General features: G+C 36.9%; 1 protein-coding gene across 14 annotated transcripts in view; it reads left to right on the top strand.

The window, feature by feature from the left end:
- The window catches only part of nfia (nuclear factor I/A), a 677,405-nt gene that overhangs the window by 197,788 nt on the left and 453,804 nt on the right, over nt 1–25,813 (top strand). For 6 of the 14 annotated variants that reach the window (XM_043699269.1, XM_043699272.1, XM_043699265.1 and 3 more), the window contains exon 2: nt 24,252–24,783. In XM_043699269.1, the coding sequence (XP_043555204.1) occupies nt 24,252–24,783 (532 nt within the window). Of the gene's footprint in view, nt 1–14,836; nt 15,081–17,883; nt 18,550–22,559; nt 22,663–23,799; nt 24,083–24,251; nt 24,784–25,813 lie in introns of those variants that run through there. The other 8 variants (XM_043699271.1, XM_043699264.1, XM_043699267.1 and 5 more) reach the window with 7 other exon arrangements.

Raw genomic sequence — 25,813 nt, 5'->3', positions numbered from 1 at the left:
GGACCTGCTAGCATTAAAGTAAGAAATGAAAGATGAATTGTGAATAATGGCAGGATATGTAAGGAATTGGAAAGTAATGCAGGAATAATAATAAGTTAGTACAAAAGTGCATATACAACAGGTTTTGAATCAATAGCAGAGAGGAAATCAAACTGCATGAAAAGTACCAACATTTCAGTTCTGAAATTTCATATAATATTGAAAAGGTTTTGCTGTATTTGAATTCAGATTTGAATTTGGTTCAGTTAGTGAGCTATCACTGTTAACTTTGTAAATAGCATATCAGGTTAAAGAAAAGAACACCAACATGAGGCAGTAATTTCTATTATTCATAGCAAAACAAATTTGGGCATCAGCATTTTGGGGATTGTATGATAAACTGAAAGAAACAGGGGACATATGCTCATTATTTGCACCCAAAATATTTATCCAGGAGATATATTATCCTTGTGCGAATATTTATCATCATTAAATGCTACCTTTTTGTTGTACTAATATAAATTAATGATGTTGCTGGTATTAGAAACTGAAGTGGTGTCACTTTATCCTTTCAAACTGCAAACAAACAAGCCTGATACAAATTGTATTTCTAAACATCATCCATTCCTGGGGAGTCATTTAGCACATTTTGCAGAATCCATAATGGGACTACAATGAGGATTTAAATATAGTATTTTAGTTCCAAAGGTACATCCTCAATTTAATACCAACTAAGATAACTTATACCTTATAACTGAATACAAGGTTTTGAATATACTCATATAACATCCCTCATTCTTCATTGTCTGAACCTATGATTGATGCGATGGTAATTTGGATTTATAATAGGACCAATCAAACATACTATCTTTTCAAATGGTGGTATTTTTGGTAGACCAGCAATCCCTTTGTCAAGAAACTGTGGGGAAGCAACAACAGATGCATAACCTTAGGCTATCCCGAAATACTTAATAACCAATGAAGTACTTTTGCTGTATGGACACATACATAGAAAACTGTGTTGATTGTAATTAAAAAATTGTAACAAATCTCTTTTTAAAAAGTTCAACAAAAGTATTTACAAGAAATTTGAAAAATAAGTTAAATTTCTAGAAATAGCCAGAGTTAATACAGCACAGAAATAGGCCCATCATGTGACAACAGGCCTCATAGTTGAACTCGAGCCAATCCAACTTCAAAATATTTTATTTCTGATTTTCCTTGGTTTTTATTCCTAGAAAGCCACTGTTAATACATAAAGACTTAAATAGCCAAAAATTGTTAGCTCTTTACGTCAAACTCATAGAGATTGTTCTTTATTCAGTGTCACCATTGCAAATCATGTGACTGTATTAGCCTGTATACTTAACCATGAGCTTGACTTAAATGACCAATTGCTCTGCTACCAGACAATTTCTTTTTCATCAATTATATCTTCCAGTCCAAGTTCTACTTGATTGCTAGAACGCTCTGCTTCATTTGACCTAAAAAATTCAATTTGTTTGTTGCAATGACTTTTTTTGCAAAATCAACAACTTTAAGATAAACAGCTGATGATAAATAAGTTAAACAAAACGCCAGTTTTTCGAATTTTTCATAAAGACTATGATATATTTCCTTTTTGTTGTTTGCATTGATCCCAAACCATATGTCCCATGAGCCTGTCTGTTTTCCAGATGGTGATTCACACTAATAGACAGTTCGCAGTAGTGTAAATAGAGCGCCCCCTACTGCTAATTTACATTACACAGAGATCTTACATTGCTCATTCTCCATCTTAACAAATGAAGTAGATGGAATTGTGGCAATTGGTCAATCAAAAGTTTCAAATTGTTCAACATAAGAAATGAAGTGTTCATTAGTATAATCTATTATTACATCTTCATCTTTCTATCCCACTAGCTCGTGCGGATAAAATATGTTTGATATAAAAATAATAAAAAGTCAGAGTTTAGACCACCATATCTCGATATTCAAGATTTTACAAGGAATAAGTTCCATTATTTAAACGAAAAGTTGGATTTTGAGAGAAAATTGCTGTGAACAGTTATGTAACGGCATTGTTTGTGTAACTCGCGCAAAGCATTTCGTGTTTTAAGAGCACCGGGACAGGCAGCAAAACGTCGTATTTTGTTACCTTATCTAATTGATAGGATGGTTTAATGCAATATATTTGGTCAGAACTTGTGCCGTTGCACGGCTTGCTTGACACTGGAGTCTTCAAACTTGTTCTCAGTGAGAATACAAATCATGGCGTTGCTTCTCTTTGACAACAACAGGTGGCACCTATATATTACTCTTCTTCACCTATTCCATTGCCGAAGTTGTTATTATTTTGAAACGAGTGAGTCAATAATGTAATGGGGAAGACTTGAAAATCGGAAACAAGCCGAAGTATAACTACTCATATCCCTTCGGCTGGACAATTACAAAACACGTCTTTATTTACTACAAGTATTTAGTTGGAGCCGTAATCAATGATTTATTTAGTCATGGTATGGTTAACCTAAGCATGATTAGGTATGGGCATGGGATATTACACGATTGAACTATAACCATCTAAATCTAATTTGCGATAGGTTTGTTACAGGTAATGCCAATTTACTTTCGTATGCTTAAATTCAACTTTCATGGTTAGGAGCACTTGCTGTATATTTATTAAGCTCATGCTCGAATACGTCCTATCCTTATTTATATAAGTTGAGATGCTTATTGATGTAAATGTTGTTGTGATCGAATATTTATTTACCGTTTTGATTACCTGGATTTGGTGTTATTGTAGTGTCACTGAGTTCTGCCAACTTCATTATATTATCAAAACATTAGTTTAATAAAATCGTGCTAACGAGAATCATGCTAAACTTAAGACTCATAGTTGAACGCTGGAAGCTCCCCATTTCATTCAGAAGTTTCAAAATGTGTGACTTGCGTTCATTAAGGAGAAGCCGAGGTTACATTTCTTATGGTGATTCTCAGCTTTCCGTGCGCCTGTGAGCTGCCGCTGACAGTGTGATATGTCTCACTGATAATAACATGACAATTTCGCTGAAGTTGTCATTTTGGCTCTGTGGCGACACATCGCTTAAATGGAGAATTATTGGTATCTGGGTCAGTTATTATGTCGGCGGTTCCCTTATCAAGATATTGATTTCTGTTTGCGCTAGGTAGCATTGGGACAACTGACTTCCATCAAAAACAGCCCGATATTCCTTCATTTAAGAACAGTTTGGTGGTGGACACCTGTATAATTCAGGATATTGAGAGAGTGGGGACATTGTTAGGGCTGAGGTCAGATCTTCACAATATCGATCTAATTTTTTTAAAAAAACATTGACTCGTGGGAAATGTATGGAGTGGAGGTCATTTGACACATCCTCGATTTGTTTTTTGTCGGCTGGCAGTTGTTCAGCCTAATCCCACTTTCAGGCTCCCGATCCATGACCCTGCAGGTTACAACACTTCAAAATGCAAATCCAATTGCTCTCCGAGTTTGGTGATGGTTTCTAGCTCCAATATGCTTTCAGGCAGTGAGTTCTCAGACTCACATCTCTCTCGATGAATGCGATCTTCTTGAAGGAAGAAGTCAGCATGGAGTGAGGGGAGGGGGCGGAGGGTGGAGTCGCCGAGAAAGTGCCATGTCACATTCTGTAGTGTGTCTGGTAACTTCCAGTTCACCGAAATACAAGTTAAAAATCGCAGTGTTTCTGTGCAATGAGACCGGATTGAGTCTTTGTTCCATTTTTTTCTGGACATTGTGTTATTGTCGACGAGAACAGAGCTGAAGTTTACTTCCTCGGCAACTAACACAATTTGCATTTATATAGCACCTTTCGTGACGGTTTTACAGCTAGTGAAGTCCTTTTTGAAGTGGAGCCATTGTTATTATGTCAGAAATAGATCATGCAGCATCCTCAAAAGTATGGTGTTAAAATGTTCTCTCCATCAAAAGATTGTGTTTTTGGCACAGTCCACTGAATGGAAGGAAAAAGCCAACATTGGCATACATACGAGGACTATATATAAACATAAATCAGAAGCACGTCCGTCAATACTTATGCAACTGCAGCAAACAGGTGTCCAGTAGAGAAGAATGGCGTACTCCTCAGTTATACTGAACATTGTGAGTGGATGGGTTGGCAACAACGGAATTCTGCGCATTCGCCCATTTCGATGTCAGGAGAATGCAGACAAGAACTTATAATTTCGCATAACTTTAAAGCAAACACTGAACGCAAGTTTGTAAAGTATTTTAAAGCAACTACTTTGACAATAGACTTGTATTATGCTGTGCCTAGTGTGCAGTAGCTTGTGTATTAATGACGTCTTGGAAGACTTCCCACAAAGCTTGAATTCCATGCAATAGTTAGCCCTGGTGTTGAATGGTAATCGATTGGGATGCATGCCTTGTGCAGTTTCACCTTTGTCCCACAGTAACAGAACTGCCTTGAGCAAATACATAAATGTACACTCACGTTGTTTTTCAGATATACACTCGTCTTGCATTGATTCGGCAAGGTGTGCGAGAGGTGGCAAGTGGAACATAACTCAGTATACGGTTCAGGATCTGAGTCCTATGTATTAAACGATTAAAAAAAAGTAAATATTCAAACCCTGTGTGGTTTATTTTAAGCGGAAATAGTTCTTAGGGCTCAAGGAATTATTTGGTATTAGGAGAAAGCAGGAGCAAGGTCCTGTGTTGGATGATCAGCCATTATCATATTGAATGGGCGGAGCAGGCTCAAGGGCCGAAGGTGCTCCTATTTTCTATGAGGTAATGACATTTGGCCTTACTCCCGAATACTTAAAAGGTATCGAGGGCAGTTAGAGTTCTCCTTGTGCATTCAAGCACTTATGTCAGCAGTGCACTGAAGCCGGCAATTACAACTGAACTGCAGCCTTGGAGTTTGAAAGATAGTCGCAATGTCACACGCCAACTTCAAATCTCTCCCGACACTCACCCTGACAGATTGGCATCCACTTATTCATGTTAATCTGCAAACCTTCACACCACAAATGCGGACTTTAATACCAGTTATCCATTCCAGTGGCTCTCGTCCTTAACGCGTTTTGTTACCTTCACTTATTGACAATGTCAAACTTCGGGAATTCGCATTCCCCAAAAATGCACTCCCGCGTGGACTCGAGCGCGTGCACAGGCACTACCAACAAGGTGATATTTCCAGGCTTTTTCTCTCATACATTTACACACTCAGCAAGCCTTTATTCGAACACAACAACAAGCATATGTTGGATCCTGTTACACTCGCATTCTTACTTTCACAACACATTGCGTCGTGCAATGAGCAAACGTTCCTCTTACACAAACATTGTGTAAGAAACGTTAACGTATTCACAAACTGAAGTACTCTTGTGCTGTCCAACAGATTATTTTCATCACACACACTTCTCCCATCGTTCGCGTCAATGAAATAAGTCAAGTTAAGTCAATTATCCAGATCTTGCATCTTTCGTGTTACCTGTAGTATGAGTTTACCTCTGCCTCTTAGTGGCGCTCTGGTTCTCGTGTTAGCGAAAGTCTTCGAATAATTTTACTTATCCCATTTCCTGCCACCATCTGAAGTTAAATCAGCAAACTTTCCTGTACACTCATATCTTTACTCACGGAGTAACTTTCGAGATCGGAAATGAAAAAAGTGAAACGAGAAAAAAATACCACAAGTCACTTGTGCTATTAATCATGGCAGATAAAATCCGATGGACCATCTGCAAAACTCAGAATATTTGAGTGCCAAACTTTACAAACACAATGCACAGTATTGAATAAATTAACAATACAGCATGAACTACGATATTAGTATTAAAAAAACTCATTCTCTGCAGCAAGATAAAGTGGGAGACTGTCCCTAAAAAAACAACCAAATTGGGCCATTTATATTGACGGGACATAAAGTTTCTGCTTAAAACAAAACTGTCTAACGTAAATTCCGAAGTTAAAAGCTTGGTAATGTGTCACCTATAGTGTCCATTGGTTAATATCTTTGATAGACCAAGTGGGTGTCTACAATTTAAAGTTTTTCAGGTTCCGTGTTGAATGTAATTGCCCTTAGGATCATTTATAATGTAACCTGTTCATATCCTCTATGTAAAATATATCGTTATGTATCTGTTAATTCAATTTGTCATATCAAACTGTATCGATCCGCTATACCAGATAATTCATCTTACTACCGATTTATATTTCCGGGTCTAAATAATTTAACAAGCCTGCTTGCTCTATCCACCTAAGAAGGAAATTACTTTTAGACGTTTTATTTCTGTTTTTAATTTCTGGCTATGTTGTGAATGTGACATGATCTTTTACTTGTGGTCATTTATCTTTAAATCGGTAGTAGAAACGATGTTATCCAAGTTGAATTCGATTATTCAATATAGTTTCATATATGAAGAAATTTATCAAAAGGAGAGTTATTCTACTGGAAAAGTACTTATTGCAAGTTTGTGATTAACATATTACTCATTATGTTGATGTTATGTAAATTCGAATGGCAAGGTTGCTTTTGAAGTTTTGTGGACACAGCATGCACCACTTTTAACTTAAGTGTTAACGTGGGCAGTTCTGCTACTGGCGAAGAGTTACTTTTAAATGTTACACTGAAGTTAATGAAATCAGGTCATTAATGGTAAATTAACAAATAGCACAAACTGTGTGTTACTCAGATGGGTCCTAGTAAAACCTACCGTTCTAAAACATTATTCCACGAGGATTACTTGCATTTCAGTTTGACAAACGTCTTACAAATCCAGGGGTGCTATAATTCATAAAAGGGAATATTTAAATAACATAAAAAACCTTAATTATAACTATTTAATTGTATCAATCAAAAACAGGAGACACTCCCAAATTATGACAAACTAAAAAATATCAAGCGATCATAATTTGTATTTGTCTTTTACCTTGTACAAAGTTTTAGCTTGAAAATTCCTGAACATAATTTCGGTGAACCCGGTCTGAACAGTTTGATTCATGTGATCAGATATATTTTAAAAAATAATAGGCATTATTGCATCAAATTATTTTTTAAAAAATACACAGAATCTTTAAATTAACATACAACTCGCTTTTTAAAGTTATTGCCAAGTTTTCTAGTTAAATATTTAGCGGTTACAATTTTGCTTACAATGTTCGATGTGATACAATTTTCCTTATTTTAATATCGTCTCAAATGCAAGTGTAGCAAAACATTACAGTTATGAATACGTGTTTCATCTGGTGCAGCCTTATTTCTATCAAAGCGAGTGATTGCTACATTTGATTTAATATGTAGCTCAATATCGTAGCAACGGTGTAAATAAATTTTCCTTGCAAAGTCTTACAAAATTATATATTACACTGTGGATTAACATTTGAACGAAATCGTTCAGCAATGTAAATGTAATATTTTGCAGCACATTCGTTTCTTATCTGTTTTAAATGCAAATTATATATAAGCTGTACAGTCTGAAAAGGACCAAATCAAAGTTGAATATTGTTGTTTCAAGATTTTAGCAACTGTTGTTATCTGTTAATTATTCTGTCTTGGCCTTTTGTCTTCGTTCGATTTCTTCTATTATTTTTGTTGCATTATTGCTCTACGTATACGCAAATGTTTATTTCTACCTACCTGTAGAAAAAAGCAATAAATCGTACAAACCTATTGTTTGTTTCAACGACCTAAAGTTTTGGAGCAAGCTGCAATAACCGGAATTATTTTAGAGAGAAGTTTTAGCCAAATATGATCATTACGAGAACACACATTTGCTTCAGTGTTGACGAGTGTTACACATGAGTCGGCGATACTTAGGAAAAACCTTATTTAGATTTCCTGTTATCTGTTCAAAAACAATTAATATCATTTGCCTATTGTCTGATTATTTCTCGAAAAAAAAGATTACAGAACTTAACAAAGTTCCTGCTAATTTGCCTGAAATGTTGATTTGTCGTATTCTGAGATTTACTACATTAAATAGACTAAGTCTGTTGTACGGTATACTTACTAATTTACTTGCCAAATCACAAGAACTGCTGATTTCACCTGTCAGCTGTATCGATTTCTATTTCGTTCAAACATTTAAAAAACACAAAATCCTTTATTTTGCCGTAATGAAAGAGTTACTTTATGTCTAATTACAATTCAGCTAAGTAGAGGTATAGGGTTATCGATCTTCCAGTGTTAGGAACGTAGATAGCAGTAACGAGGGAATGTGGCAACAAAATGGTCTGACGATAATCGCGATTAGTATGCAGTTTGACAACTTTTCGCCTACAAATGCATGATAGCAGCATTCAAATAAAGAAACTAGGAACAAAAATGACGAAGAAAATTAGGAATGCAGCTTAAAAGCATGGAATCTCTCGCTAAATTTAATAATTGGCATTGTTTGTGATAAGTGCATTCGATTTGATTTGTTTTATGGATTCTCTATGTTCTAAACAAATCTGGGAAAATGAATAAAGGGATCGTCGCCAAAATGGATCATGAATAATTCATTAATAATAATATTAGTAATGAAAAACAAGTAACGCCGATACTACTATGGACTATAACATTGCCTAGGAAAGTCTTGTACCCTCTGAATCGGCGAATTAAGAAGAGTACTCCAGCGGATTTAATTTTTAATTCTGATATTGTTGCAAAAACATAGTGAGAGAAATAAATATCAGACATATCAGTTATTGATTTCCTGTTAAACCTGGATGCCCATTATTATTATTTGTTTTTAGTAAATACTTAAATCTATTGTAAGGCTATGTACTTTACCTAAGGAGGATTATTTCTAGTCTTTTTTTTGGTAAAACGACCAGATGGAGTTTGGCAATTCTTTTAGAAATGACATTACAAAGGTGTCAAAGTCATTTATGTGAGTGTATAGGTTGAACTCGAACTTCTCCAAAAGCGTAAAGTTTAATGTTGTTCTAAAACAATGATCTTCCAGTTGCTAAAAGTTATGATAGAAACTAATTACTTCGGTATATGTATTTCTGACTAAAGGAAAAAAAGATATTTGCATTTTGTGTCTCCATATTTCTGAAATTGGAGTGTTTCATAATTAAAAACTTAAAAGCGTTTGCATCGTCAATATTTTTGATACTGTACTTTTTAAAGTACTTTCTCAATTATTTATTATCTCTCAGTTACTCATAAAGAACCTTATTTCAAAGTGTTTATGCCCAGATAGTTTTCTTCATTTACTCATCCTACTTTTAGAACAGTTTGCAAACCCTTATAATCCTGTTCGGGTGAACTATTCCTGATTAAAAATGTGTTCGTTCAGCTTATTTGGCCTTTATGCTTAAATTTGGTACTGTATCATGTACTGTTTATGAATATATTTGCGACTTGTAATCTTGATTATTACTCAGAACGTATACTATCTGTTGACATGTAATTTTTTCCTTGATTGATTACACACAAAAAAGTAAACCAAAATTTGTTCATATTTTGAATTGCGGTCATATTTGAATTTTCATCGCTTCATAATCCACTTTGACATTTTTATTATTAAATTTCTGTTTGTTCCGAAAGGTTTGAGTGAAGACTTCCAAACATCTGACAGCTAAAATGCGATAAAAATGAAGAAAAAAATAGTTTCATACTGCGTACTAAGTCATGAATTGTAACGAAATTTTAAAATGTGATCGTTTAGTTTTGTACCTACTAGTGAAATGTAATGGGCGTATGTTTAACAATGCAAGTTCCAGGTTAAACATATATGAATATGCTGATCATCGATGCACCCTGTAATCATCTGTTGTCACTGATGAGTAGTGAGCACAATTCATTAGTACCCAAATTTTAAAAAACGACATGGCAGATGCACATTACGGATTTAATATAAAAGTTATTTTTTAATTTGAAAAAAATGTTCAACTATCAATGCTTATCCTGTACATAAGGAATCGAGGTCTAGTTCTATTGTCTTTAAACTTGCACACGCGAAAGAAATAAAGGAAATTAACCTATCCTATTGTTTTCACTTAAATTCTATTTCATATTGTTAATACTTCATAATCAAAAATGGGGTGCGCAATTTAACTTGTTCTCTGGATTGGTGTATTTTATAGGTAATAAATGGAGGTAATTTATTTATATTCCCAATCATGATCAGTGTTGAAACTGTCGAAGATACTGCCTCAAATAATTCCTGACTTTTGTTCATTAAAAGGTAATTTACATGTGATTGCATGTTTAGCTCCTTGATAAAAAAAAGTGACGCGGGAATCTGTAGTTAATTTCATGTCTGCTAAATTACCCTGGCAAAAACGAGGATAATTTAGTTTGGGAGCTGAATGTTTAGAATTGTCAACAACACAATATATTTTGAGGTTAGCCATGAAATGAGTGGGATTTCATATTATTATTTAAGATATAATTTGAAAATAATTTATCATTGCTTGATATACAATTAACAAAAACACGTTTTCCGTTAATTAGGATAACTGTCCTGTATAAAAACAAAACTTAAATAATGCATTCGTGTGTCTGTAATAGTTCGGATAGATTTGATTCCCAGTTCGTCCAGCATTTCCACCCAAGTTTATTCCTATGTCTAATGAGTAGCGAAGATACTCATCACATCATATCTGATATCGCACCCCTTTGTTGAATTATACGTGCGCAGAAATGGTTAACTTCTTGTTTATACAAAATAATTTCACAAATTGCCTGCAACTTGAAATAACTAAATTGTTTAAATGTTAATTTCTATTGCTCACATTGAAACAGAAGACATTAAAGTCGCTCTTAGAAGAAATTGGTTAAATCTTTTAGGGTAAAATTATGCGTGGAATTGTAGCATTTATAGAAATCAGTTGTCGTAAATCGTGTATTTTAAGAATAAATAACGATGCAGGTGTCTGTGTGTAGTAAACAGACGTATGCGCTATAAACTGGGCTCGAATTTAATTCAACTGAAATATTCTTTTGAAGTCTAACCTTTGTTTAATTTTACGCATGTGACAAACTCACGGCAGAATATGATTCAGGCAGTTAGCACAACCGAGGGGTGGTTTAAAACTTTCATGGATTGCGAAATTGATTTATTCAAAGAAAGTTAAAAGTAAACTAGGTCGTCGAAACGTGCTAGTCTGTCCCAATAAAGCTGTGCAAAGTATCTTTCTTTAAAATTAACGCTGCAGAACAAGATAGAAAAGCGCACGTAAATATTGAATTTGCAATACTCCATGCTGGATAATTAGTGAAGTATCGAAGTTTAAAATCTTCATTCGCCGTCTTAAAACATACGGTCGAGAATCATTGCATAGTAATGAATAGGACCAATACTCTTTATCCAGAACGAAACTTTAAAACTTTTTAAAGCTGCGACTTAAACTCGGAAAACAAAGAAGTTTGTTTTTCAAGCAAAAAAACTTTCCCTTCTATTTTCGTGGCAACGATGTGGTTTTAAAACAAACCTCTTATTGATACTGTCTGGTTGAACTTTAATGCTCCCATGGTTATCGGCATCTGGGGCCGAATTATTATTTCCAAACCAGTGTGAAAATGTTGGTTGCCGATTAAACGTTTAAGTTGACGGTTCAGTCCTTCCCTTTAAGTATTCATATATATTTCTTTATTTGCGTCAGTAAATCGCCACTTAATTGTGAACACCTTCATTTCACTCACAATTGCCATGATTTATTTCAAAATCTAAATGAGAATTAATGGAAATTTGTGACTATTTATTGAACTCTCGACTCCATTTTAGCAAGAAATCCCTCGAATGCGCTCCTTACGGGTGCCGACAGAGTGAAAAGGGAGGAAAAGCACAGTAAAGAACTTTGTTTTAATAGAGTCTCCTTTTCAACCATTGCTTCAGAAAAGCAATAATTCTACTTCTAATGCCAAAATTTCGGGAGAAAAACAAAACATTACAACAGCAAAATGATTTAAAAAAACTACGCGGCGGAATGCACCATTGTAACTGGGGGAGGGTAATTCAACTCTCGCAACATTTTCCAAAATCAGGAAAATCACTTTTTACTTGTTGCTATTAGAGCCCTCTAGTTGTGGCATTGACCTGTGGGAACATCAGATCTGAGATCTTAATATAATAGTTTTGAAAAACAAAAATGCAAAGACTTTGTCTTTCTCACTCCCTGTTCTGGAATGTCCTCAAATCAATATCTCCAGCGCCAAATCGACAGGGACATTTCCGCAAGTGTCATGGATTCATACAATTAAGGAGAAAATTGTTGATTCCATGCGTTAGAGTGATTCAATGCTGTGTTTGTTGGGTTTTTTTACATAATGCCGGACAGATTTTGCATTGTGATCTATTTTAGTAAACGTCAGCTCGCTTTGTACGTGCTGTCGCAGCGTCTAGTTTTGTTGAGACTTTATTTTCCACTTTAACATTGCCTTGTTTGTAAAGAGTCGAAAAGCTTTCTTTTTCGCTGCAATCTCCTCGGTGTCAGAGATTATTTTAACGAAACATATCTGATTACGATTGATATGAAATTGCAGAAATAAGGAACAGTGAAATCCCTGAGAGCCATGTCTTCATAACAGCATAACGATGGTGGTGGATGTATGTTCCGAAGTTCTTCGGGCGTACTTGTGGGCTGCTGCTCTTGTTGATCTGCAGTGTATCTGCAGTGAGAACCTTTTTATTAAAAGACGCGAGGCAACAGATCAAATATATTCCTGAGTGTCGTAACTGTAACCGGCAAGAGGGGAAACCAAAAGTATGATTTTTATTTTTACACGTTTGACAAACCAGCTTTGAAACGTAAATAAAAATCTATGGAAAAATCAATAACATTTACCCGTGACGATTTAAGAAATGCAGCGATGAAAGCAAGTGTCTCAAGTATTACACTGCATTAGTCTTTTTTGTGTGCGTGTGCGGTACGTCCGTATGGTGTGCACAAAAACTGTATGTGCCTTCCTACATTTAATGCATAAACTGAGTCTGATTACAGTTTGGAAGATGATTGGTGTAATTAGTTTGTACAGGATGTTATATACTATGTGGTGTGCAGCTGAATGCAATAAATTAAGCTTAATTCCTGTGCCTATTATTTTTGGACTTGCTAATAATCCATGCAAATATATTCAACTTTTTGAAGTAAAACTGTATGTGAATTACAAAAAGCTGGCTCATCCAATGTTAAAATGCGTTAAAAGTTCACAAGCGTTCTTTACAGTTTAAAAAGTTATATTGTATATATTGTCCTAATATCATTTGCGTCGTACCCAAAAATACGTTCAATCGCACGGGGTTTTCAGTTCCCATGCGCCCTATACCATAAGCGCACGCATTTTATTGGTCAGACAACGTAGCATATGATCTGTTCATATATCCAGGCGGATAGTAACGTTTACAAGAAATGGCTGATCAAAAATAATTGATGTATTCCTGAGCAGGTTTGAAGCACGGTATATAATCAGCTTCTCAGACTTTTCTATGGCAATTTGCTGACAATCCACGACGGTGTCTAACAAAAGCAGAATTTCACATCTTAAGAGCCTACATTGTCATGTCAGAACAGAAATGACAACTTGTAATACACGTTAGAACAACAGCTTGTTAATTCAGTTGTCCAGCTACATTATTAAAATCTATGGGGTTTTTTCTGGTTCATTTACGGGGGCATGGACGCAGCTGACTAGGCCAATATATATTTATGATATATGATATATAATATCCCACATTTAATGAGATATAAGGATTCAAAATAAATTTTTTGATTAATCTAACATTTTAAAACATATCTTTTTAGTGATAATCTCAGTAGACATTTACAAATCAGTTGTATGCGTAAAAGCAAACGTGTCATCATTAATATGCACACGACTAAGATAAGACCTGTGTTCTGATGAAGAGTCACCGGACTCAAACGTTAAATCTGCTTTCTCCCACAGATGCTGCCCGCTCTGCTGAGTTTCGCCAGCAATTTGTTTTTGTTTCAGATCTCCAGCATCCGCAGTTCTTTGTTTTATATTAACATAAGGCCTGTTTAGCAGCGAATATATGTTAGCTAGTTAATACGAATATCATAATAAAAGACAAAGTTCTTTGAAAAATACGATCTTTATTCAATAATTTATTGATCACGACAGTTAAATTGTTGTTTAATAATTAGGTTTCCAAGGCAACGATGTTCACAGATAAAACTGGCAAAGTAAAAAGAAGATTATTTCAATTTTAAAAAACGTTCACTCTCTGAGCATCAATGATTAAAAAAAAACCTAAACTTTTCTTCCTTTTCATTAGCAACTGTTGCTATTTTGATTACAGCAGTCTGGAGATAATTTTCTACATAAAAACCACTTCACAAGAATACGATGATCAGTAAGCGCTACTTATCTTTCTCGGCCTACATATCACACGGCATGTTTTTCAATGCAATGATAGCCATAAGTTTTTTTAAAATATGCATATGTATAATGCACTGATGTAGTATTTCTCTTTAAAACTAAATAAAATAGAAAAAAGACGAGGTCAACCGTATTAGGAGATGACTGGATTGAGAAATACACACATACTTTGCCCTTAACAAAGAAAACAATCGTCTTTCACATTTGCTTACCTAAACTTGCTACCGAGAGAGTAAAAAAATCACAGCCGATTACAAATGCCTTCTGCATATACATTTGACATGAGAGAAGCTTCAAACGGTGCAGCCTGTACGTATTAGTGCGACGATAGAACCCGAGCCCGGGAATGGAATCCCAGGCCAGACGCTCGCGCCACTCGCGTCTCCCGGGATTCTAGAAGCCGATTGGATGGACGTGCGGTCGCCTCTGTGCGTGGTTTCTATGCAAATACCGATGCGGAAATAAACAGTGAGCGCTGCAACTCGATGTAATTTCTTAGGGCGCTCCACAAAAAGTGCTCTTTCGCCATCAACACTGAGCCAGGGAGCTGGGAGTGATCTTGGAAGGCTTTCAAAGGGGCTTCTTCTTTGGAAACAAAAAAAGCCTCAGACATCTTTCGCCGACTTTTTTTTGCAGTGGCTTTTGCATGGTTTCGCTTCCGGTTTGCAACGGTTCCCAGTTTATATATTAAAACCAAAAAAAGCAACAAAAAGGCGACAACAAATGAAGCTAAACGTCTGAACAATTTAAAGTTTCTCACGTACTCTTTACATGGCAATGGTACGTGATACATAATGAGCTTTTTAAAATTATGATTTTAAGAGATTATAAACTTGAATGCAAACTAAGATTTAGCAGGATATATTATATTTGAAATATATTTAATAATGTTGCAGGCTGGTTATTTGATAATAGGTTGGTTTTCTTTTAATTCACGCCTGTTCCAGTTTGTGTCCATGTGGAATATGTCAATTATTGCGCCAAGAATAAGCTGCTGCTGTGAGCTTGGAAAGCGCTGAGCTTGGCAAATTTCCCCCGTCGCTTGTCTCGTCCAAGAGGGGGGCAAAAAATAACGTTGCGTACTCACTCTGTCGAGACGTGTGACTTGGTCTCAAAATCTTTTCTTCGAACGGTCAGCCGAACTAGAGACGTGAACTTAACCCAGTGTGATAGGCAACCCTTTCTACCAATCGAAACCTCGATTGATATCCTCAACGCTGCACTGCGCCAATCAATATGTAGAAAGGCGAGGCTTCCGTCTTATGCTAGATGTAAGGCAGGTTGTTGCAAGGGTATCTTGGGAACTGTAGTTCAGATATGTACAGTATAGCTGGATTAATGAATATTTACGAAGAACGTGTAATGGGAGATTGTATATTAGTTGCATGACGTTTTGTGCGTGTTAAAATGTGTTAAGATATGTTTTCATTTGTGTGACAGAAACACTCTAAATGCCTTTTATATAAAGAGCTCATCCTTAAAAGTTGCGTTCAGTGTCTTGTAACTATAATTAGGCTAAACGAGGTGAGAGAACTTTTCATGGAATAAATAAATCGCACTATTCTTGAGACCACGAATTATGTTAAATACTAAGTCAGGATACTATTTAAAATTCAATCCAAAACCTAGGGGATATTGAACAATGATAAAAGCTAACGTTTTAATTTAATTATATATATAAGGTTTGCAATTATATACAATACACACACCATTAAACTATTTGACAGTATCCCTTCGAATAATCTCGCATGAATGTTGCTCATATATTAAGTGTTGGCAGGCCAGGATAGAAAACACCAAGAATTTATAGTGCGACCAAAGTAATACCGTACATGTCTCCCTCTGCATTCGAAGGAGGATGAGGGAATGGGACCGTAAAAATCTTTGAAATGTTTGGATGAGAACTGGTGCAATTTCTTTTAGATAACTTGATTTTATGAGATTCTAAATGAGTTATGACGCCCAAATCCGCGACCCATAGCCAGAGGGATTTCTGCAGCATATGAATTCAAGAATTAGAGGAATGTAGTCGTCGGAATGATTCATCCGTATAGTGAGTGGTGTAGTATTCTATAGTCTAATAGAACGATTCATCTGTTTTGCGTCGACGTGTATATGTTTTATATGACTGATTACACAAGCCTGCATATGATGATAATATCTCCTTATAAAGGAAGGCGCTGTGCCTTCACTGAAAAGAAACACTTTGTACATGCTGCTTACTGTGTTGCTGGTGAGCACATTTCATTTTACTGACCGTCCCAGTCTATACGTGATCTTAACATTAGAGAAATGCAGTTTGAAAAATATGCGGTGTAGTATCATTAGAATGAAATGACTTTTATTAGATACGGGAACCCCAAAGTACTTTGAAGATACATTACATGTGTTGACCTAACAAAAAAACCTTCTGAATGGGTACTTTTAGAATCCCAGGATAAATCTAACCAATAGCCCGAGAGATATTGGACAAAATATAATGGTGATGTACAATTGCCTGATGTAAACTAATTCAGATGCCTTAAATGTACAATAAAAGTGTGCATGTGTTTAATTAGGAATTATTGAACAGACACAGAGGAATCTGTGTTGTTATTCAGCTAAATTGCTGATGCAGTGAAAAGTCGAAGAGTTAGCAAGCCTGGTTTTGGTTGCAACATGTTGGAAGATGTGGTCTTGTGCTGAGCTCCTAACCTTGTGTCGTACATTTTCATTCCTCCTGTATTTCAATTCTGGTTTCGCTTTGTACTTTCGGAACTGCGTTCCGTCTATTCGCTTTAACAGTCTCGACCATTTCATTAAGATGCTAAGGCCCTCAGTCTTCAACAGATCAACTACCTTGAGGCGAATTATTGTACGCTAAGTGCATGGGAAGAGAAGGGGTATTTCAGAAATCGTGCACATTTCTCGCGAAATACTTGTGGATAATTACGTGAGAAAATCTTAAAACTTAAATCTAAGTGTGCTGCTCGTTTCACTTTGTGGTATGAGCCATTGCTGGTCAATTACTCGAATAGAGGTGCGCAGTGCACAGGAGCAAAGACTACAAGACCCAGAGTGCGTTGCAGGAAGAGTACATGCGCGCTGGCAGGCCGGTCCTTCCCCATTCAGTGTGTTACATCTGGGTCACTAGCGCAGGCAGCAGAGAAAATGTCAAACAATGAGCGGCAGCAGCCGGGCGGAGGAGCCGTGGACGTGACATTCGTCTAGGTGACGCGATGTGGAAAAAAAAACCCAATTCTCAGCCACATGATTCTTAGTTATGTATTACAATTTACTGTTGTTTAAAAAGGCGCCAAAGCTACAAATCGTCATCTTGCCTTATTTAAACAGACTTAACCGGGGTGAGGAAAGAATAGAAAAAAAATCCCAATTCACTTTCCCAACTAACTTTTGGTGCAGGGAAACCAATGTAATAAATGATTTGCTTTAAGGCAACAAAACACTCCATATTTATTTATCTCAAAGTTGCAGGCTGACTTTAATTTTTTTAAAAAAATTAACAAAATACATAAAATTCACAATTCCTTTTCTAGCTCGATAAGAGATCTAGGCACTTGGGGGTCTTTCTCACGTTCAAGTCCAAGTTGAGAGTAGGCATTCACGTTTATTTTTAGGCGCCGCTTGCTGCCAGAGTTTTGCTGCTGCATTTGCTCGGGGTGTTGACGCAGGGAGCTGGCTCGCTGCTGTAGGGAGGGTGAACAGAGATGGGAGGGGGTGAAAAACCCAGGGTGTTGTGTTTTGTTAAAATTCAGGAAGGTTCGATGGAGCTGCAGGCCGAGAACTGCGGCCGGGGAAGGGTGTAGTCTCCCATCGGGCGGAGGAAGGCTGGAGAGCGGGCTTCGCTTCACTGACAGCCAGCCCACAAGTGTGAATTTTTCCTCTCTCTCTCCTCTTCCTTCTCACATACAACCAGAGAGAGAGGGAGAGATCGCAGCTGTAAGAAAGCAAGCTGAGAACGGGCGGATATATATATATATATAAAATAACAAATGCTAAAAGGTGGTGTGAGAGAGGGCGGGGAAGGTGTGTGAGTGAGTGAGACAGAGCGAGAGGAGCACTGCCTGGACTGTCAGAATGAGCCACGGAGAGTTGGGATGTAGACTATATACTAACTAAAGGCGGGGTTAAAGTTCAGGATGGAGAAGAGAGCTGGCTTCAGTTCGAGACTGAAATGTGAAAGCCGGCTTTTCCTCTCACCACCACCAGCACCGCCACAATAATGTACTCTCCGCTCTGTCTCACCCAGGTAGGATACAATTCTGCAACATTTGTATCCCTTTAGAGTCCGTCCTGCTTCTTTTTGATATATTAAACTTTTTTTTTCTCTTTTATTTAAATGCCTCCTGTCTCTCAGATCAGTGACTGGGTTCCGCGATCTGCCCCCACTGAGGCACATGGCTAATGGCGGATACGTATTAATATTTATTATTTTTCTGACTGCATTTTTTTTTGGAAACAGAAACAAATCTGGGGTAATGCCACACATTTTGCAAGAGCGGCTCTCCAAAGAGGTGCCGCGCGTACCTCGGGACATTTCGCAGGCAGGAAAGTGCTGCGATCGCTGCTTTTCTTGGGGGAGGCATAGTAGGGGGGGGTGGGGGGGTTGGTGAATGAGTGTGTGTGTGGGGTGGGGATGGGGATGGAGATGGGGGTGGGGGTGAAGCAGGCGGTGGGGAATCACGCTTTTGTTGTGCCTCTAAGGTACACAGTTTACTCACAACAAGCGGTGCGCGCAAGTTTCGTGTTAATATCTTTCATAACAAAATCGCGCTGCTGCCTTCCACAGCGTACTGCACCTCCTTCCCAATCATCTTCGGCAAGTTAGGCGCTCGCTTTGCTGTTGTTTCCAACCCCCCTCCACACACCCCTAAACTGATTTTTCACAACATTTTGGAAGGCAGTGTGTTTGATTTTCTCTCTCTGTCTCTCTCTCTCTCTCTCGGGGCACTGTGATGCTGTCAGGTGTGAACTGTCCACGCGTCTAAGTGACTTTTTTTTTGTCCCTGGGAGGGCGAGTAGCTTGAACTTTAGGCAACAGTTCCCCGCCAGAGCGCCCGATCCGATGGGGTTGTGGGCATTGTGGTTTGGGACGGCATCGGCTTCCTTTCCCAGCTCCTCAATATTTTGATTTGTCTGCAACCCCCTCCCCCCCCCCCCAACTCCACAGCAATGTCATTGCTTTCGCTAAGTTACCACCGTTCTGTTAGCGCCCGTAAAGCTTTCTACTTCGCTGTGCGATTTTGTTATTGCCTCGTCGCTACTTCAAGCATTATTGAAGAAGTCAGGGTTTTCCCCGTTGAAACGCTGTCTGCTCGAGTGCTGTGCTTCTTGTGTTTCCACTCAAGTTTCCAGAGCGGAATTTTGCTTCGAAATCCGCCTTCTTTCACATTCTATAGCGTGCGGGATAACTAACCCGTGTTGTTCAATCTATTCAGTTCAAAAGTCATCCCTTCCAGCGAAGTCAGAAATCGCTGGTTTTTAAATAGCATGTTGAAATTATTTCGGTAAAAACCTTATTTCCCACAGTATCACTGTAGAATTTTAATGAACATTTGGTTGTTAGTCTTACATTTAAAAAAAACATTCTTGCACGTGATTTAAACTTTTAAAAGCATTATGAACAATGACCAATCTTTGCAACGTTACTGTGAATCGACTTAAAGCATTTCTTTGTTTGGGTAAGGGGGCACCATGAACATCTTTATATAACCTTTTTTAACCTATTAAAGTATCTATACAAAAGATTCGTATCATGCCTTAGAGACATTTTTAACAGCAATATAAAGTATTTGCATCCATCTTGAATTAACTGTTGGTCTTTATATTCCTGAAGTTTGCCTTCCTTGTTCACCCAAAGGACAGAAACCACATTAAACTATTGTAATTCAGTATGAAGTAGAAAATTGGAAATGAGTCAATATTTCTAAAATGAAATACAAATTTAAGATAAATTCTACTGAATCTTAAGTAACCAATACATACAAAGCATTTGCAGCCGTTTATTGCATAAAAATCTCTAATTTCTAATCTTATATAGAATCATTACATTTCAGTGAAGGTTTTGGTTTTATGTCCTTTTATCTAATCGGGTAGTTAACTGCAAGTTTTATGGAGATCCTCAGTTTCAACCCTTTTCCCAAACTTACTGCGTTATTTTAATGACACACATTCACAAATCTGCTTTATAATGATCTTTTTTGGTAAAAAAAAGAGGTGCTGTGTCTGAAGGAAAACAAAATTGTGTTTCAGTCTTTTAAATTAAGAAGTGATTAGTGTATATGTTATTGCATTGCACTGAAATGAACAGATTGATTGGTATTGAAATATCCGGTCAAAAAAACAGAGACTAGAATATGTAAGTCTGAATAAGTCAATTGTTTTAATTTAACATTACAAACTTCTTTAAATGGATTCTGTTTGCCGTTTCCCTTGCAGAACTAGTTAATTTTTTAAAACCATGCAAAATGATAAGAACTGCCTAGAATTACTTAAGAACACACTGGATTGTTATGATACATGAACAAAAAAAGTGAGAACATAACAAACACTGTATAGTGTTGAATGGGCAATTTGATTTTCAGCACTAGAGACAGTTGTTTGTAAACAATAAAGTTGTCCAATTATCAGTGTCGTCGTGGAAGTATGCATAGTTTTGACCACCTCAAAGAAAATTGCTGCTTATTCTGTTTGCTTCTTCATTATATATGGTATACATTAATTGGTGAGGCAGTGCCAAAGGAAGGACATGCATGCTGCACTGGAGTGCAGTGCTGAGGTTTAAATGAAAATAGACCCACAACAAAACCACAACTTCACTGATTGTCACTTAAGGAACTAAGTGGTTTGGCCTCCAAATGTTTAGAATATTTAGAAATTGGCTCAAACTTGGGGCCTACAATCTAATAATGCAAAGCCGAAATAGACTTTAATACTAAGAAAATACAGTTTATTTCTTGATTGTGTAATTCAGCAAAAGATCAGCTTGCTATAGTCTGCACCTCATAGGCCCCTGTAATTGAAACTATTTTCAGTTTACAAAACTTAATTTAACTGCTACAGGTGCTTAATATCCAAATCGTTTTGTGCCCATTTGAATTGTAGAAATTGGAATCACTGCAGCAATGTATATTAATAATGGCAGCTAAAATTCCGAGCCAATGCACTTCTCCGATTAAGTTGAACTTTTTTTGTTTTTTATGATCTGATTGTTTTATTTACAGCAGAAGTTAAGTTTCTTAATTCCATATTGAGATTGAGATGGAAAGCTGTCAGCGATGGGGAAGATTTAGGATTGACATTGGGCAAAAGTAGTTTAAAGCTTCTTTTCGGCATTAGCTCTGAGGTGGAGCAGGAAAACTGTACATTGGCTGATTTCCAACATAAAGTCGATGCAAGAATCTATGAAACTGGTCGACTTCTGACTGGATTAAAACATAAATGTACATTTCCAAAAACTGCCTAATAAATTACAAAGCTCCTTGCTCTGAATGCTAAATTCTTATCATCATCTACACCGTTAATTTTCTGAGGTTAATCAGACACTATATATTTTTTTAAGTTGTTGTTAAGGTTTTCTTTTTATTTAGTTAATGTTTTACTTTACTCCTCACACTGCAAGTGAGTTTATAGGTCTGAATTCTGTTGCAGTAACAACTTAAGAGATCAGATCTGAACTTGTGGCATCTGGAGGCCACAGCAAAGGACACCAATGTGGTGACATAGTATCACCACACTGGCATCCCTTGTTCCATGCATTCATGCAGCCAAGGTCAAACACTGACTCGAGGTTTTAATCCATAGCTCAACTATATCCATATTCACTCCATAAACACACACTGTCAGGAATGAGTCTTTGTCTTGGGATGAATTCTAGAGTTTGCAATTCATGCCATATTTAGGATAGTCATTTTAGTGTGGAATTGAATTAATCTGAATTCACGATATCAGTAGAGATTTGTGTCTTTATGCTACTTTATTATACTTTGACCGAGTTAAATCATATGGTAGTGGTTAACTTAAAGAATCTTTCAATGAAAGGTTTAGAGTGAAGCAAAAAAGAAATGGCTACTTAACTCTTTTATTTAAATTTTGAAAACAAGTTGTTAAAATTATTTTAAATTTTACACAGGAAAAAAATGGATTATCCAGTCCTTTGTCTTCCCAACCTTTGAGATGCTATAGAAACAAGCATATATATGTTTAGGGTAGACAGTTAATAAATTTGAGCTTCATTATTTGTTTTGGCAGTTTGAAAATCTCCTTTACAGGACAGATTGTTACCTACGTGTAGATGATTGTAGTAAAGGAATTCAGTTAAGCTTGAAGAATTACAGGCCAGATGTCGTGTGGCTGGAGAAAGGTTGGTAAATGAAAATTCACTTTAATCTAAAAATCCTCTAAATGTTCCCACCAATGCAACATTTTTTTCATTAATTTATTTCATTAAAGAAAATCCCTTCCAGCCTGTACAGCTATGGCATCGTTCATACAATGGAAATGCACAACCTTATTCAGTAGAGATAATGCAAAATATACACCTTCCAAAAAAAATTCTGCTGAACAATCAAACATTGTGTTTTTCATTGTAAAAGTTTTGCTATCTTATTTTATTTAAAAGAAAAACAATTTATGCAACATTTAGTTTAAACAAGAGGAAAAAGACAGATGGTAGTTGTGCTGAAAATGTTTTCCCGTTTCTTTTGTAGCTTTTTACGTATAATTACGCCATTTTAAATTTAGTTGTTTATTAACATCCTTGGTTTTGACCATTTAATTGTACAAGTAAAACAACATGTTATGTGATATTTTAAACACTTTAAGTATTTAACCATATGCAAAAAACTTGGGCTACCTGCTTTGTTTTTATTTGTATGGAATTACTGCGTAGTTGCATATCAGTTTGCCAGAGTCACTGTAATATTATTGATTAAAAATTTGATTTCAATGGTTTATCGTGATCACAGTTGCTTGTCTATATTTACAGTATTTACTTATGTATATATTGGTATTGGTACTTGAGTGGGGGGTGGGGTGATAGTGGTGAGTGGGATGTTGTAGTGATGGAATGGGGATGGGTGGGTGGGTGGGATGTGTTTTATCATGTTACTGAATAAGGATTACAAACAAACTACTTATTAATAAAGTATTTTGTACTTCCTATTTGGCATCACCAAGCTGGAACTCCAAATAATGTCTGAGTATTTTTATTTTTCACAAGGGCACAGCTCAATATGACATTTCTTGAGAAAATAGCATGAATTCACAATGAAGAATATGCAGATTTTTTTTCTCTGACTGTACAGACTTGCTGTGTTTGAAACCATCTTGTGAAGGGGCGTGGGGGGGGAGGTGGGGGGGGGTTTATCCTCTCTTGCTTTGCACAAAGCCCCCTCGTACGAGCTGTTGATTGGCATTCTAGTGTGTGGAATTTGCCAAATAGGCGGGCTCATGCTGGCTACACCACATGCAAAGGGTTGGGGACGGAGAGTGAAGAGATCTGCTTTTTTTAAAGCTGGCGAAGGTTAATGAAAGCACCCATGCTTTAGTCGAGGGAACCTTCTCTTTACTGTTTTGGGAAAGCTCTTCATAAACAAACCGAGCACACGCAGGGAGTGTCTTGAATATTGGCAAGTGTTTTGGACGTTACCTACATGGGTGCTTTCAGTTACGCTGTCGGCATCTTTCTGACTGTTCTACACAAAGAATACTCACTGTACATGGCATAAATTTTTCTAAGTCAAGCTTCAAACAAAATACTGCGCTGGTTGGACTATACAATGGTATTGAATTAAATCTATTATTTCAATGAAATGTGTTTTGATTTTTAATTTTTATTATGTATTTGCCCAATAGGAAAATAATTCTGATAAAGGTTGAATGCAATGCTACTTCTTTTGTTAAAACTTCATTTTTGCTTATTCTTTCTCCCTTGGTTTTTTCCCCCGACAGGATGAATTCCATCCCTTCATTGAAGCACTTCTGCCCCATGTCCGAGCCTTTGCATACACATGGTTCAACTTGCAAGCCCGAAAACGAAAATACTTCAAGAAGCATGAGAAGCGCATGTCAAAGGAGGAAGAGAGAGCGGTGAAGGATGAACTCCTGAGTGAAAAACAAGAAGTGAAGCAGAAATGGGCATCCAGGCTTCTGGCAAAGCTGCGCAAAGACATCCGACCTGAGTATCGAGAGGATTTTGTGCTCTCAGTCACTGGGAAGAAACCTTCTTGCTGTGTGCTTTCAAACCCAGACCAGAAAGGCAAGATGCGGCGAATTGACTGTCTGCGTCAAGCAGACAAGGTCTGGAGGCTGGACCTGGTTATGGTGATTTTATTCAAAGGTGTTCCGCTCGAAAGTACTGATGGTGAACGACTCGTAAAGTCCTCGCAGTGCTCTAACCCTGGGCTGTGCGTACAGCCACATCATATAGGAGTTTCTGTTAAGGAACTCGATTTATATTTGGCGTACTTTGCGCAGGCAGCGGGTAAGTGCATTTTTCAGAAGTGTTCTTAGAATTTTATTTATAAAGATAAACTTGATCTTCATTCTTGTGAAATGGTTGTGTTGCATGTGTCCTCACCTAAAACCTAACCTCATGTAATGGTTGTTTTGTGTGTATACCTTTTCTGTAAATGTAACTTCCTACTGCATGCTCCTATAGACCCTGTCTTGTTGTAAAGTGCAATCTAAAGTTGATAAAAAATATGATTTTAAACAGGAATTTTGTTTTTTGTTTTATGTAATAATCGCAATTGGTCATTGCAGGCCAGATCTGAAAGCAGCTTTTAAACTTTCAGTTGTGTTTCTCGTGCCCTTCACCATATAATTTTCCTTTAGGATCAAATCAGCATTCTCTCTTTCTTCCCCCCCCACCTCACAGCCTGCGATGGAAGATGAAAATCCCCACAGGAAGTATATTTTGTTTGTGTTAAAAAATATCCCTGCATTTTTGGTGGGATTGTGCTAACATACACAACAAAGGATATACAACTGAAAAAGCCCAATCATTGGTTTAAATGTTGGGGTCAGCTATTGCCCCAGAGTGTTGGTTCAAAAGTTGTGCCAACTTGGGTATAGCAGTGGCAACCTGCAAAAAAGGAACTAAGAGTTTTATTGCTGTAAATTGTCTGCAGCCCAAGTGAAGTGTCAAACTCTGGATTCTACACATTACTTACAGAGACAAAGTAATCCAGAATGTGGCATTCTCCACTGGCTTTTGTCATAGAGATCTTGTGTTCTTTTTCAAATCTGTTTGTATTTGCAGGTACCTTGTGTGAATGCAGGTTGTGGTCATTGCACAAAATAAAGGCAGGAAACAATTCAGCTGTTCATTTAAGGTCTTAGTGTCTTTGTCACTTTTAACATGGACCAATGTTGTAAATGCCTTGCATTTATTTCTGTTGCAACCGTATCAGTGCAAATCACTGATCTTCATAATATCAAGTATTTTGGAAAAGCACTGAGTGAGCTTTAATCTTCACACTATTTTAAAATATTCATTTCCAGTTTGATAA

This window comes from Chiloscyllium plagiosum, chromosome 11 (genome assembly GCF_004010195.1).
Source record: "Chiloscyllium plagiosum isolate BGI_BamShark_2017 chromosome 11, ASM401019v2, whole genome shotgun sequence".
Lineage (NCBI taxonomy): Eukaryota > Metazoa > Chordata > Chondrichthyes > Orectolobiformes > Hemiscylliidae > Chiloscyllium > Chiloscyllium plagiosum.
This window is presented reverse-complemented; position numbering and strand designations above follow the sequence as displayed.